The sequence below is a fragment of the Chiroxiphia lanceolata genome, chromosome 11, assembly GCF_009829145.1.
Source record: "Chiroxiphia lanceolata isolate bChiLan1 chromosome 11, bChiLan1.pri, whole genome shotgun sequence".
Lineage (NCBI taxonomy): Eukaryota > Metazoa > Chordata > Aves > Passeriformes > Pipridae > Chiroxiphia > Chiroxiphia lanceolata.
Genome location: NC_045647.1, coordinates 15,059,064 through 15,073,286, shown reverse-complemented (window position 1 = coordinate 15,073,286; position 14,223 = coordinate 15,059,064). Strand labels below are relative to the sequence as shown.

Below are 14,223 nucleotides of genomic sequence, written 5' to 3'. Positions count from 1 at the left end.
TGGATGATGCAGATATCCTTCACCTTAGCAGGTAAAGCTGGAACTCAGTTTTTTTGTCTTTTTCTAGATGGACTCCTAGGAGAAAGAAGTTACAGAACTCCAGTGCGTAAGTAAGAGCAGAAAGATGAGAGAGACAGTGCACAGAACAAGCTGATGGGCACAGCATGGCATAGCTTACCTGTGCTTTCAGCAGACAGACACTTGCCCAGACAACAGCCCTCAGTGCAAGCAGAGCCTTCTGTTACTCTCCATCTGCTGCAGCCTGTGGACAGCTGAGCAGGGTGGATCTGAGCATGGTGCTACAGCCACCCAGAAAAAAGGGTTCATTTGGAGTGAAATGAGTCCTCTTGTATTTGACAGGGTGGGAATTTAGGATCATCTTTGTAAATGTGCCCTCATCTGCAAATCTGCCAGTAGAAAGGATTGAGAATAGTCAGCTATGAGAGAAGTAAAGCAGAGCTTTCTGGGTGCTTGCAATATTCACAAGTGCCAGTACCTGGTTGTGAGTTCAGGGGCACACTGAAACATCTAGCTGTGATTTAAAGAGAAATTAAAGAACTTTGGAAATCATGCAAAAAAGTTCAAAATGCTGAGGTGTCACAGGGCTCTACTTCTTAAGGAATGTTTGTAACAAACTTCATTGAGAGAAAAAAAAAATATGCTCTGAAACTGGCAGCTGTGTTTAAATCTTGCCAGACTATTGCATAAGAAATTATTCCTCAGTGGCTTTGCATTTGCTGAGCATAATGATTTGCAGGGGGTTTAGCTAAGAGGGCACTCACACCTTCTAGCTTAAAAGTAGCTGAGACTCCACTGTGGGAGTATAAGGAAGGAGAAGGAAAACCTGTCTGGAGTATTTCAGGTGGGCATCAATTGCCTTTCTGGCAGTGTCTCCTCTGTCTCTGTGGGGTATAAAGTTTTTGCATCACAGAATCATTGTGATGTGTTCTTCTATCCCCAAATCTGGTTCACATTAGTTGAGAAACTCATTGGAAACTGTCCACTGCAGTGAGCAGGTGCTTGGTCAGGTGCCTCACAGTCTCTGCAGAAGAAAGCAGACAAAACTGTGTTCCTGCCCAAGCACCTCTGCCTCTCAGTGCCACCTTCCTGCCCTGTTGGGACCTTCTCAGCCCAGAGTCACCTCACTGGCATCCTCTCCAACTTCCTCTGTCTCTGCAGCTGGAGCAGTTGCAGTCAAAGACTTGAATGAGCCCTTGGTGGATGCCACTATCCATGTGTATATGACCATCACATCCCAGCTGCTGCCCACACCAGCAAAGTCTCATTACACCTTCAACCTGAGAGACCTCTCCAAGGTGTTCCAGGGCATGCTCATGGCTGAGCCCAGCAAGGTCGAGGTGAGTCCTCCCATCAGCATAGCTGTGCCACCCAGGGGAAGACCAGAAATGTTCCAGCTGAGGCCTCGTCAACAGGCCTGCAAGCAGGCTTGAATTTCCCGTTGAAGCTGCATTTTGGAATAGCTCAATGAATGTGATGGGCCCCACTTTGGCTATTGTCTGGTACCAGTAGGAAACAAACCCCCCCTTTCACCTCAGCCCTTCCTTGGCGTGGAAGCAGGTGAGTCAGTACAACACAGCCCATCCATTCAGGGCTGGATGGAGCCACAGGGGGCCAGACAGGGGCAGAGGTGCTGTCCTGCCTGCTTGTGTCAGTGGAGGCTTCTGCCCCTTCAACTCTCCTGGGGACCTTGCTCTGGCTCCAGCCTGGCTACTAGAGATTGACTTATCACAGGAAGTGCTTAGGATCCTAGTTCTGTGCTACCAGCCAAATAAAGGGATCTTCCCAAAAAACACAAGAAAACTGTAAAAATTAAATCAAACTCAGGAAAGATAAGAACGGGGAACATAAAATTTAAATCTCTCAAAGAAAGCCCGGCATATGGACAAATAGAGGAGGGAATTAGCTGAAGCTGTAATGAGCTCTCTGCAAAGCAGCTGTTTTGACAAGAGTTGATTTTGAGAGGAGAAGGGAAAGCAGCTTCCTCCGCCCAGTTCATTCTCCGCTCCAGCTGCCTTCTAGCAGGAGTGGAGCTGGCCACATGCTGGGCAGGAACCAGCTTTCCTGACAGTGATGCTCATAACACTTCTCTGCTTCTCTCACGGGGGCTGTTTTGCTGGGATTTCCTGCCAGGACAAATTGGACCTGCTGAGACTGTGGTACCATGAGAGCTGCCGGGTCTTCTGTGATCGCTTGGTCAATGAGGAGGACCGGACCTGGTTTGACAACCTAATGATGAAGAAGATGGAGGAGTTTGGCACCACTTTTGAGGAGGTCATCCCCTCCCAGCCGGTTCTGTTTGGGGACTTCATGGAGCCAGGTGCCAATGTCAAACTATACAAAGCAATCGACAGCCAGGAAAAGGTAAGGACCCTGGGAATCACAATGTGAACTGTGTTCATATCTTCCAAGGCTTTTGTAAACAAAGGAAAACAGTTAATAGTGATGGTGAGCTGCTGTAATTGAAGGTGTCTGGAACCACAAACCCTCCAAGGGGTCTCCTGTGAACTCCTACCCCATATATGGATAGTAGCTGTATTTGACACAATGGGAAATTGAGGTGGAACAAGCTGTCTCTACTTTTCAATCCTGGAGGCAGCCTGCTATGCCAAATCTCTGAAATGAGCTGCACTTGGGACTGCAAAGTGAAATTTGGTGGAAAGAAATGGCACATTACCCCCAAACAATACTACTTTTGCCATTAAAGACTTCACAATTGACCTTTACAAGTAATTAATGTTACTGCCAGATTCCCTGTTGGAGAAGATACTGCGAGTACTTCAGTAGTGGTAATTAAGGAAAGGCAATGAGCAGCGCGTTTTGCACTCATTATCAGAAACAGATGATTATCCTGTCGTCTCTCCTCTTGTGATAGCTGTGTGACAAGGACTGGTAATTAACTGAGCTTTCCAATCCCTTTTGCAAAGTATGTAGGCCTGTCCCCCACTGAGGTGAGCACAGCTGAGACAGCCAGGCTTACAGGCTGCCACACAGTCCACTGATGCACACAGGACTTTGGCATCTAGGCAGGGCTTCCAGCACTGTATGAATTCCAGCTGGTGTTGCTTGCCCAAGTTCACAGTGAGATTGCTGAGGGGATAGGATCAAATCCCAGATATCTTCATGCTTCATCTCCTTCTCTGGCCTGAGGGTGCTGTTGAAAAGAGCCCTGGAAAGGGCAGGAGAAACTGCTCCTGCAACTGTTCCATGTGATGACTGGACTGGGAGAGGAGCGTGCTCCTCTACCCATCTACAGCCGGTGTTGTTTTCTTCCAGCACCTGCCCTTTCCAGCCAGGATCCTAACCACAGGGTGCAGCAGCAGGCAATGGGCAGCTATAGAGCGAGGAAACTGTCCCAGAGGGAGGCCCTGGAGCAGTATGGATCAGGCAGCCATAAGCTATTTTATTTTGAACTACACCCTGCTGTTTCTCCAGGCAAACAGCTCTGTTGGGAACAGCAGACCTCAGTCACTTGCCTGAGTTAGTTTAAGGTCACTGTTCAGCAGCTGCCGCCACCACCACTGTCTAAATTCAGCCCTGTCCAATGGCACTTCCTATAAAAGCATGGAGGAGAGTTGCTCCCAGACCCTGCTGAGCACCAGACTCTACCCTCTCATGATCCAGGCTTGGCCTGCAATCAGCTCCCCACGCACACACTATTGCTTTTATCTGGTAGCCACAATTGAGGGTTTCTGCCCACAGCTGAAGGTTGTGATTGAGGATTACCTGGAAGAGTACAATCAAAACAACACCCCAGAGCTGAAGCTTGTGCTTTTCATGGATGCAATCCAGCACATCTGCCGAATCAGCCGGATTCTGCGGCAGGCTCCAGGGAATGCTCTTCTCCTGGGTGTTGGAGGAAGTGGTAGACAGTCCCTCACCAGACTGGCATCTCACATGTAAGTAATGCACTCCCACCTATGCATGTATCATGGAGCAGCTCCATTGGGGCTGTATTCAGAGAATCTCTTTTTCTGCCCTTCCCACTACCAGTTGCACGTTTTTCTGGCAGCTGACTCTTCAAATGACTCAAGAGCTAGTGCTCAGTAACATGCACCTCTACACTGGGTTTGTAGCTAGCTTGGGTATCTCTGCTTTGCATAAAACATGCTCCTGGGTTGGTGGCTGAACATGCACAAGGACAAACGTGCTCAGGACTCATTGTAGGAAAACAACTTGCCTGAGTCCTTTCCCCCTGAGTCCACAACACATGCTCAGGATTGACAGAAGAGGATATTTTAATTGGATGTAACTCCACAGGCTTCTCTTTCCTTTAGGTCAGAGTATGAGTGTTTCCAGATCGAACTGTCCAAAAATTATGGCATGACCGAATGGCGAGATGACGTGAGGAAGATCATGATGAAGGCAGGCCTTCAAAGTCTACCCAAGACGTTCCTGTTTGTAGACACACAGGTACAGGAGTATTTGCATGGTGGATTCCATCTCAAAAGGAGTCAGAAACACATCTCTAAGCTCAGTAAATCCCCCTAAAGGGGATTGAGGAGTTTGATACAAACCACACACAACTTGTATTTCTTCAGTAGCCTACATTCATCATCTTATGAAAAAACCCCAGGGAAACTGGAGGTGGTACATTTATGCTAGAGGGACTGTAGAGAGGTGTGTGAGTGGGCTGATTGTTCTCTTGCTCAAGGAAGCTTCTTTCAACTCCATACAAGGGTTTGGTGGGTTCAGAGATTTTAGACCCAGCTGCCTGAAGCTAAGCACTATGTTGGCCACTGATATTAGAAGTCCTAAGTAACAGGATTATTCTTCTTTCCAAAGATACCAGTAGATTTAGGACCTGCTGGTTCCTCAGGGTTATGTTGGCTTGTAACTGTAAACTGTAACTTGCTAATGACTAGGCCAACTTCTGCAATTCACAGTTATGTTCCCCATAGGCTTTTTTACTGCCTTCATTATCATAGGAACCATTCCCATGTGGCACAGCCCTAAGCAGTGAGATGAGCATCAGTCAAATGCTGCTTGTTCTTGCAGCCTTTTCCCTGCAGTGAGAAGCATATGTGGGAGCAGAGGGGCACGGGAGGGATCATTTAGTCAAGGAGATGGATTCTGTGTATTTCTGATTTAGCAAAGGTGGAGAGGTGAGTGTAGCACTGGAGGGAGATCGTCCCACAGACTGTGACACATCCCTACAATTACTTTGTCTCCCACATTGATAAGCTTTATTTTAATAATGAAGTGTTCTGTGCTGGAAGAACGAAGACCCGGAGCAACCAGATATCTGGGGTCTGACTCCAGAGTCAACTGTGATGCAGGGAGTGAGGGCCTGAGCTCAATTTGTCTGTAAGGAGGCAGTGAAGGGGCATGAAGAGGTTTGTTCTCAGACAAATACCTCCATCCCTGAAATGGATGAACATGGTTGTTCAATTGGAACTGCTGGGCAAGAGTCAGTGTGCTTTACTGGAGCCAAGCGATCACATAAATGGTTTCTTATAGCAGAGGCTGAGGGCTATATTTATGCAGAAATGATCTCCATGGCATGTGAGACACGACTGCCTTCTGACTTAGGAAAGTGCCTTTTTTTTTTACCTGTCATCTACTTAGATTAAAAATGAATCCTTCCTTGAAGATATCAACAACTTGCTCAACTCCGGTGACGTTCCCAACATTTACAACCCTGATGACCAAGAACAGATCATGACAGCTATGAAGCCTGTTGTTCGAGATCTCGGGCAGCAGCCCACCAAGGCCAATTTGATGGCTGCATACACAGGACGGGTCCGCAGCAACATCCACCTGGTCCTGTGCATGAGGTACGGTTCAGGCCTGGGACTCTGTGCTTTTCATGTTAATTATTCCTTCCTCCTCCTTTGCCTTGTATCATTTTGTAATGGGATTTTTATTTCCAAGCCCCAGACTTTGAAGGAGGAGGAGAAATACAGGTATAGTTTACCTTCCCATAGGACTGGATAATTTCTTTTTTTTTTTTACACGTTGCTGGTTTCAAGATGAGGTTTGAAAATTTCGAGAATATGATTATATGTGATCCAGATTAAATACAAGCTTCCTGCTCCTTCACGCACCATTGAGCCATTTGTTACAAAAACATCTTTCTTGAATTTGGGGCTCAGTTGCATCATGTTTACTCGTGAATCTAGTCCATAGTCCATAAGCAGCTTGCTTGCTTGTGGGAGGGATACCAGAACGTACAGGGCACTCTCAGTGCAAGTACAAATAGAAGAATCAGGGCCATAATTTTAGTCTGGTGATGTGATCTCTGAGTCTTTCTTCCTGAGGAGAGACCCATAAAATATCAGCCTACTACCATCTTAATACTCCCAGAATATACCAAGGACTTCCAAGGAGTGAGCTGAGACCAGCAGCTCACTGCCTGAACTTTCATTCCCCATTTCCCTCCTTCCTTGGGTATATTCCTGGCCCTCTTACCTGCAATTCCCTTCCCACTTCAGGGTGGTTCTGTGGAAGAAGGAAAGCTGGTTTGTCCTTGTATTTTGAGCTGGTTGTAACACATATTTTCTGCATGCCTTACCCTCAGCCCTCTTGGAGAAGTCTTCCGCGCACGCTTGAGGCAGTTCCCCTCTCTTGTGAACTGCTGTACCATTGACTGGTTCAATCAGTGGCCTGCTGAAGCCCTGCAGAGCGTTGCCTCCTCCTTCTTGAATGAAGTCCCACTTCTTGGTACTGGTAACGAAGATATCAGTGGGATGGTAGGTGCCACACTCAACAGAATACACTGTTCCTGTATGTTCAGAGTGCCATGTCTCTAGATACACCAAGGCAATGGATGCAGGGCACAACTGCAGAAAGGTCCTACCCTGCAGCAGAAATGTTTCAGGGCAAGGTCATTCAAATGCAGAACTGGATAGCTTTTGTATGCCTTGAAACAGGCATGGCCATTTGTCACCCCTCTGTGGCACTGAAGCCCACACACATACATAAGCTCTGCTGTGACTGTATACTTTGGCTCTTTGGCAGCCCTTTGTGCTCTCGCTGAGCATCACACAGACTTGCCTACCCCGTGTTCAGTATTGAATAAGATTATTTTTTTCCTTTCTCCTTGTAGATTCAAGTATGTGTAGCAATCCATCAGAGTGTGGCAAAGAAGTGTCAGTTGTTCCTAGCAGAGCTGGGCAGACACAATTATATCACTCCCAAGAGCTACCTCGAGTTCCTCAGCATCTTCAGTTCCCTCATTGGAAGGAAGCAACAGGAACTGAAGACAGCCAAAAACAGGATGAAAGGTGGCCTGGACAAGGTTTGTTCCTCACACCCAGGAGAGCTGTGGGGTCACCCCTTAACCACTCTGAGCATTGTATTTATAGCTGCAGAGATGCAATGAGATGCTCTAGACATCTCCTGTGTAAAAACTAAAGCAAGTGAGAACTATGCCTTCTGCCAGGGCCAGTCTTTCTGAAGGTCTGAGTCTGTAACAGCTCTAAAAGAATAATGGTCCTCAGCCTTTGGGGACCACAGACCTCTGTGTAGCTCATCTCTCAGGATGTTCCTTATTAACCTTCTAATTGGAAGCCCTATAACAGAAACATTGTTCTGCTGCCTGATTGCCGTGAGCTTATGAAGTAATGCCCAATACATGCAGGCACCATTAGGCACTACTGTTGATAGGCACACCACAGTGTCAGTGTTGTTTAAGCAGGGATCAGGGCAAGACCTGCTTTGTACAGCCTGACACTGGGCAGGGAGGACAGCTTTTTCCTGGGGTTTTCCGTGGCTGCTGCCCAGCTCTCGCTCTGCTTTGCTTCCACAGCTCCTGCGAACAGCAGAGGATGTAGCAAAGATGCAGGAGGAGCTGGAGTCCGCCCGCCCTCTCCTGGCACAGGCAGCCAAGGACACAGAGGCAACCATTGAGCAGCTGAAGGTACCGCTGCTGGGCAGCCCTGCACTTTCCAGCTCTGGCTGCTCAGACTGGGCTGGACACAAGGCTTGGGGGGCCTGGCAGGCAGTGTGGTCCTGCTTGATCTATTGTAAAAATGCCTCAAGTTGGCACAGCAGGTATTTGTGCAGAGCAGCATTACCAGCAAGAACTGCCTTCTATTTGGGGTCCTGCTCTGCTGCTGGTGGGGCCAGTTGCTGGCAGAAGTGGTGGCTCACGTGCCCCTGTCTGAAACCACCACCCAGGGGTCAGCCAGCCAAGCTACCAGCTCCCTTTCCTCACTGGTTCTTGCAAGCACAGACTAGCAACACTCCTAACACAATCCTCAGGTGGCTTGAGCAGCTCAAAGCCCAGACTGGTGTTGCTGAATAGGATCACTGCCCCACATCCCATCTCCAGGGAGCTGATCCAGCTGCAGCCTGCCCCTGCTAGCCCAAACCTCTGAGATCATCACACAGGCATTCATGCCACTGCAGAAGAGGGAACTGTCCTGTGTTGACTGTCACTGCCTTCTCTCCTTGTGTTCCTCCCAGCCCATCTCCTACTGTCGAATGACCACACTGGGACAGAGTGAACAGAGACACTAATATCATGTGCATGCAGAGGGGAAAGAGTCTGCAATTTCCCAAATTCCCACATAGCAGATAAGGATTTAGCTATATTCCCTATTTACTTTACCCCTCCTGGTAGTGTTTTAGCACTGGGGGTAGGCAGAAGTGACAGTTTGAGAAACAAACACCTAAGCATATCTTCTTATTCCTCCATCTCCCTACAAATCTACACCCCTATGCATCCTCACCTTGTGCCAATGGGTAGAATAGCTAATTCCTGGAAAACTAACACCATTCCAGGCACAGACAGAGCTGGAGCTTGTGGGTGGCTTATACAGGCTGACAAAAACCTTCTCCTGGTATGATACAGGAAGGGGATCCCCTCCAGCAATTAAGTCCCTGCAGTCTCTGCTGGAAGAAGACACACAGGCTGCCAGGACAGCTATAATCCTTACCTAGCCAAGGGGTGCTGTGCCTCCAGCGTGCTTCTGAGGCTGTCTCTGGTGTTGCAGGTGGACACAGCTGTGGCTGAAGAGACAAGAAGTGCTGTGCAGGCTGAGGAGGCAAAGGCTAATGAGAAAGCTCAGACAGCCCAAGCCATTGCAGATGATGCTCAGAAGGACTTGGCTGAAGCCCTCCCAGCCCTGGATGCTGCTCTTGCCAGCCTGAAGAACCTCAACAGAAACGATGTTACAGAGGTAACTGTATCAAGGGAGAGGGTGATAGAGCAGGGTTTGGTCAAGGACAGCCTCTCACTTTGCAGCAATTCCCCTTCTATAGGTTTGCAACATCCCCAGCCTTTTCCAGCACCTCCATCCATCCCCCTGGGCTCAATCCTGGCAGCTGCCCATGCAGCTTTTCACCTTCACTCCTTCAGTGAAAGTTAAAGGGCAGAGGCAGTAAGTGGCTCCTGGGTGTTTCCAATTTATCCTGGAGAGGGCGTGGAGGAGGGCTTACCCCATGGTGCCTCTCCATGGGGGTAGGCAGCAGGTACCACCATGCAACCCCGAGTACTGATTGCACAGCACAGGGACAGAGCTAGCAGGACGCTGAGTCCACAGGTTCTTTGAAAGGGGATCAAACACAGGCAGAGAAGAGGCAGTGGGCTGAATTCAAGGAAATAGGATAGCAAGAGAAAGAAGGGTGATTCTGAGCCTGGCAAGCATCACAGCCCATAGCCCATTGTACAAGAGCACAGTACACTCAGTAAGTACAAGATTTCACCACACTGGGACAGCTTATTGCTCTGCAGTTATGAATAACACACATTTTTATTCCCCACAAAAGTCCTTTCCCCAGGAAGTGGGACACAGACAGTGTCAGTCCACTTGCCTGCAGCACCCATCCTCTTGTAGAGTTGGCATGAGAAGTGTCTTGTCTACCCAAGGCTTCCAATGCCACAAGATGCATCAATTTCTTACACATCATGTAACCCAGTTTTGGGAAACTCTGTATTTAAGGAATAAGCTCCCTGCTTCTTTTAAACCCTGCTGGGCTATGTCCCAAGTAACCTGTCAATGGAGCAGAGACTGCCAGAATTCTCTCCTAGTCCAGGATTAAGGACCCAGCCCAACCAAAAGAAGACACCACTACTTTGGCAGGGTGCAAACATCCCTTTGACCTACTCCTTTGCACAGGGCAGCTCCATCAGGCGTCCCTTGGAGGAAGCTGTTGCCTGCTTCTCGAGCTCCTCCACCTCTTCTCTCAGCCGATCCTCATTGCAGTAAAAATACACGTAAAGGTTGTGCTCTGTCTGCAGGGTGGGGTTCTCCTGCAGAGACCTGCGCTTGACCTGCAAGTCACTCCGGAGGTGTACCAGCATTTTGTAGAGTTTGTCCTGCATGATCTTCAGTTGCTGCATCAGCTGGGTGATCTCCTGAGGGGCAGAGCCCAAAGTTATGTGAACATGCAGAAAGAGAGGGATTTCATCGCACCTCTAGAACATCTCAGCCCACCAAAAACAAACTACCCACCGAGCTGTGGTCTCCAAACCCTCCTAGTCCAAGGAATAGCAGTAGCTTACTGGAACACCTTGGCTAAGGCACCCTGATCTTGGCACTTTACAGTACATGTGAGACCCAGTGAGAATCACCTTTGTGCCTCGGCCACGCACTACCTCACTGCATAGTTTTTGGGATAAGGCAAGGATCAGCTCAACCTCCTTTCCCTCTGTGGGCTGAGGGGCAGTGAGCTCTCCTTCCTGCACCCAGGGAGGATTGGCAGAGGGCTCTTACACCCAGCCCTCTTCCACCCAGCAAGGCCCAGAGAGCAGGAGTGCTTCCTTACCGGTGAGGAGAGCTGCAGCTGGTTGTGGCTGTTGTACAGCCGCCGGTAGAGCACCTCTATGGAGGCCTCCAGGGCAGGTATCTGAGGCATAGGAGCTACCAGCTGGGCTTCCAGTGCCCTCTTCTTCTCAACCAACTGGGAACACTTGGCTGCTATGGCCTCATAGCTGCGGAAAGGCTGCTTCTCGTGATCTTCATGCATCAGCATGTCCCAGAGCCTGCAGGGTGGAACAGCCAGCCACAGGTGTGAGGGCAGTGCCAGCACTGAGGAAGAACAGGGCTCAGAGGTCATTGTGCACTCTGAGAGTGGGATGCAAGCAGATGTGGGTCAACAGTGAGAGGATAGCCACTCCCAGTGAGCAGCCCATATCATGGAGATCTAGGAAGAGCACCATAAAGGACCAGGCTAACTCAAGAGCCAGTCTGTGACTCCTTTCTGGCAGACACCAGCACCAGCTGCTACAGAACTGTGTGGGGAAGACTGAGAAGACCCAACCAATGTAGCCAGAGAAAGGCCTTGCTCCAAGCAACTTGTGCTTCCTTGGGGACCAGCTCTCTTTCTCCATGGATGACGACTTGCCTCTAGACTCTCTACTTTAACATGCTAGAAAAACTGTTCTCCCTAACTCATTCCCTTCTCCAAGCCCATACTTTGGTGCATCGGCCCTAGCCAGCCCGAAAGAAGCAGATGGCATCTTCTGGGGAATTTCACACCACCGTGGAGTCAGGGTGGCTCTGCAGAAGAGCACTGCTAGACTGCCTGGTAGCTTGGGTCTGCTGCCTGCCTCTGCCATTCCCATGCCACTTCCTCCACATATAGTTTGTTCCTCCTGCACACAGCCCCCCCAGGCCCTCACCGTGCAGCAGTGACGTCTTTGGGGTCTATCCATTTGCGTGGACGATGCTTCTGGGAGGAGCTGGCATCTTTGAAGTAGTTCTGCTGCTCCTGCAGCCTGCTCTGGGCTTCTTCCCTCATGGCGTTTTCAACCTTCCCCAGCCAAGCAGCCTTGTGTTCCAGCTCCTGCCTCTCCTGTTCCAGCTGGAGCTCCAGCAGATCCATGCGGTTCTGCTGGCCCAACACCCATGCAGCTGCCTCCTCCTGCCTCCTGGCAGTGTTCTGCAGCCAGGCAGCTTCCAGGCTGAGGTGCCTGTGCAGGGCGGGCAGGTGAGCACGGCGGGCCTCTGCCTTCAGCAGGGGCGGTAGCTGGTGGGTCAGAGTGTGTGTGATGTCCAAGCACAGGATGTGAATCTGGTTCTGAAGCCCCTCAGCCTGGCCCTGGAGCTTCGCCTCGACTGCGTGCTGTGCAGGGGGGAGGCAAGACAGGCTGGTGTCAGGGTGCACCAATGTGCTGCCTGGCCCTGCCATCCCCTCCTGACATGTCAGCTGTGCTCCAGCATTCAGCAGGAGAGACTTCCTGCAGCACAGGCAGACCCTGCCACAGGGGATGGTGGAGGAATGGGGGCACTGGCCCTACCTGGTTATCCTCAAGAGCTTCCAGAGTCCTCTGGGCCCACTCCAGCGTGGCATGGTTGCCTTCCACTTTTGCTGACATGACTGTCACCTCCCTCTGGGCACAGATATGTGCTGTCTCTATTCGGCCCAGCTCCTTCCAGAAGCTATCTTGATCCTCCAGTAGCTCATCGTCATCACTACCAAGGCTTTCTGGCATCGATGCTTTCTTAGTGTTCATTTTATCTGTGACTTCCTGGCTGTCATCTCTTTTCTCCTTACCCTCCATACTCAACACCTCCCTCTCATTGCTCCCCTCCACTAGCAGCTCTGCCCTTGATTCTTGGACCAGTATTCCCTGACTTGCTGGTGCCACCTTGCATGGTGTCTTTGCGCATTCTTGATAAGGAGCTCCTCTTCCTCGCTCTGATATTTCCCAGTATGAGCCCATCTGTGTCCCAGCCTCCAGCCCTTCCTTCAGGCTGCTCTCTCCCTGTGCCCTTGCTTCCCAAGCATCTGAAGCCTGGATACTGCCTGGTAGGACCTGCTGAACGAAGTTTTCAAACTCATCAGTGGCCTTTTGTTCTAGCTCCATGTAAGGGCCAAGATCCATCTGGCACAGCAGTGACAGCTGCTGGCCTTTCCCCATGTTCCCATGACACTCTGTCAACTGCTTTTCAGCCTTGCTGACCTGGCTCAAGACAGCTCTGGTTTGGAAGACCTTCATTTCCAAGTCCCTCTGAGCCATCCTCAAGTCCTGCTTCACCACTTTTTCCTTGTCCTCCAAGTACCTCTGCTCCTGCTGCAGCTTGTCTGTCCAAGCCAGCAGCTTGCTGTACCGCCAGAACTGCAGGTCATGATAATCCTTCAGCTCCTGAAGCTCCTGCTGCAGGGCCTCTGGAGAGGGACCCTTGTCCTCTGGTATCATGCTCGGGAGCTGTGGGACCTGGCAGCACATCTGCAATGCCTCCTCAAGGGCATCACCCTCCAAGATGGGCTTTCCTGCAGCCAGCAGGGCATCATAGGCCTCCACCTCAGCTGGGCTCAGCATGTTCTCCTCACCCACTGTGCTGCAGAACCACTCGAGGAACTGCTTTGTCTTAGGGCAGTCAAAGAGCCACTTGAAGTCCTTCTCACAGAGGGTGTCTGCATGGGGGTAGATCAGCCTTAGCATTGCCATAAAGTCTGCTGCTCTGTTGACAGTGTCCGGTGGGAAGGCCTGGGAGTATCTCCAGCTGGACATGGCAAGAATGGTCAGCACTAGAAAGGAAAAAGCAGGAATCAGTCTCAGGTGTCCTGACACTCACAGCCATCTCAAGGGTGCTGCAGCAGCACTCCTAGATGCCTGCTTGAGGGGAGACTCAAGCAGTCCCTCCACAAGTGCTGAAGACCAGCTCATGGGGTGCAACATTGCTGTGGTGGGGCACAAGACAAATGAGAGCCCATAGAGCAAAGAAGAAAGCCTGCCTGTGTCCCATTCCCATACAGCCTTCCTCCTGGGGCCACACAGATCTAGCTCCTTTGCCAAGATATTTTCAGCCTGTAAGATACACTCATCAGAGTATCAGGGCAGGCTTTTTCAGCCTACCTGTAGTTTGCTCCATGCTCTTTCTGATAACCAGCTTTGCCTTCAAATATCTCTGTCTTTCCTGCCTCTGTATTGCATCCTCTAAATGTCCTGCCTCTAGTCCCAGTGTCCTCTGGTCCAGCTGAGGGAGGGATGAGCACCCCATCTCCCAGAGAACCAGGTCAAGCCACTGTTTCCATTTGGGTTTTGAAGGTACGAGCACTGCAGCGGCCTCCCCCCGGTGTGAAGATAGTGATTGAAGCTGTCTGCATAATGCAAGGAAAAAAGCCAAAAAAGGTGGCAGGAGAAAAAATAGGCACCAAGGTGGATGATTACTGGGAGCCAGGCAGGGCCCTTCTCCAGGACCCAGTGCAGTTCCTGAACAGCCTGACTGAGTATGATAAGGTAAGCAGGGGCAGAAGGAAGCTGCTACTGGGATCAGATACTGCCTCACAGACATCCTTCTCATGCAGTAA

At 50.2% G+C, this 14,223-nt stretch overlaps 1 protein-coding gene across 6 annotated transcripts in view; it reads left to right on the top strand.

The window, feature by feature from the left end:
• Positions 1-14,223, top strand: part of DNAH1 (dynein axonemal heavy chain 1) — an 88,281-nt gene that overhangs the window by 61,854 nt on the left and 12,204 nt on the right. For all 6 annotated transcript variants that reach the window (XM_032698800.1, XM_032698799.1, XM_032698803.1 and 3 more), the window contains 11 exons: positions 68-106; positions 1,180-1,358; positions 2,152-2,382; positions 3,721-3,917; positions 4,296-4,431; positions 5,587-5,795; positions 6,539-6,710; positions 7,067-7,258; positions 7,769-7,879; positions 8,958-9,143; positions 13,961-14,152. In XM_032698800.1, coding sequence (XP_032554691.1) covers positions 68-106; positions 1,180-1,358; positions 2,152-2,382; positions 3,721-3,917; positions 4,296-4,431; positions 5,587-5,795; positions 6,539-6,710; positions 7,067-7,258; positions 7,769-7,879; positions 8,958-9,143; positions 13,961-14,152 — 1,844 coding nt within the window. The remainder of the gene's footprint in view (positions 1-67; positions 107-1,179; positions 1,359-2,151; positions 2,383-3,720; positions 3,918-4,295; positions 4,432-5,586; positions 5,796-6,538; positions 6,711-7,066; positions 7,259-7,768; positions 7,880-8,957; positions 9,144-13,960; positions 14,153-14,223) is intronic.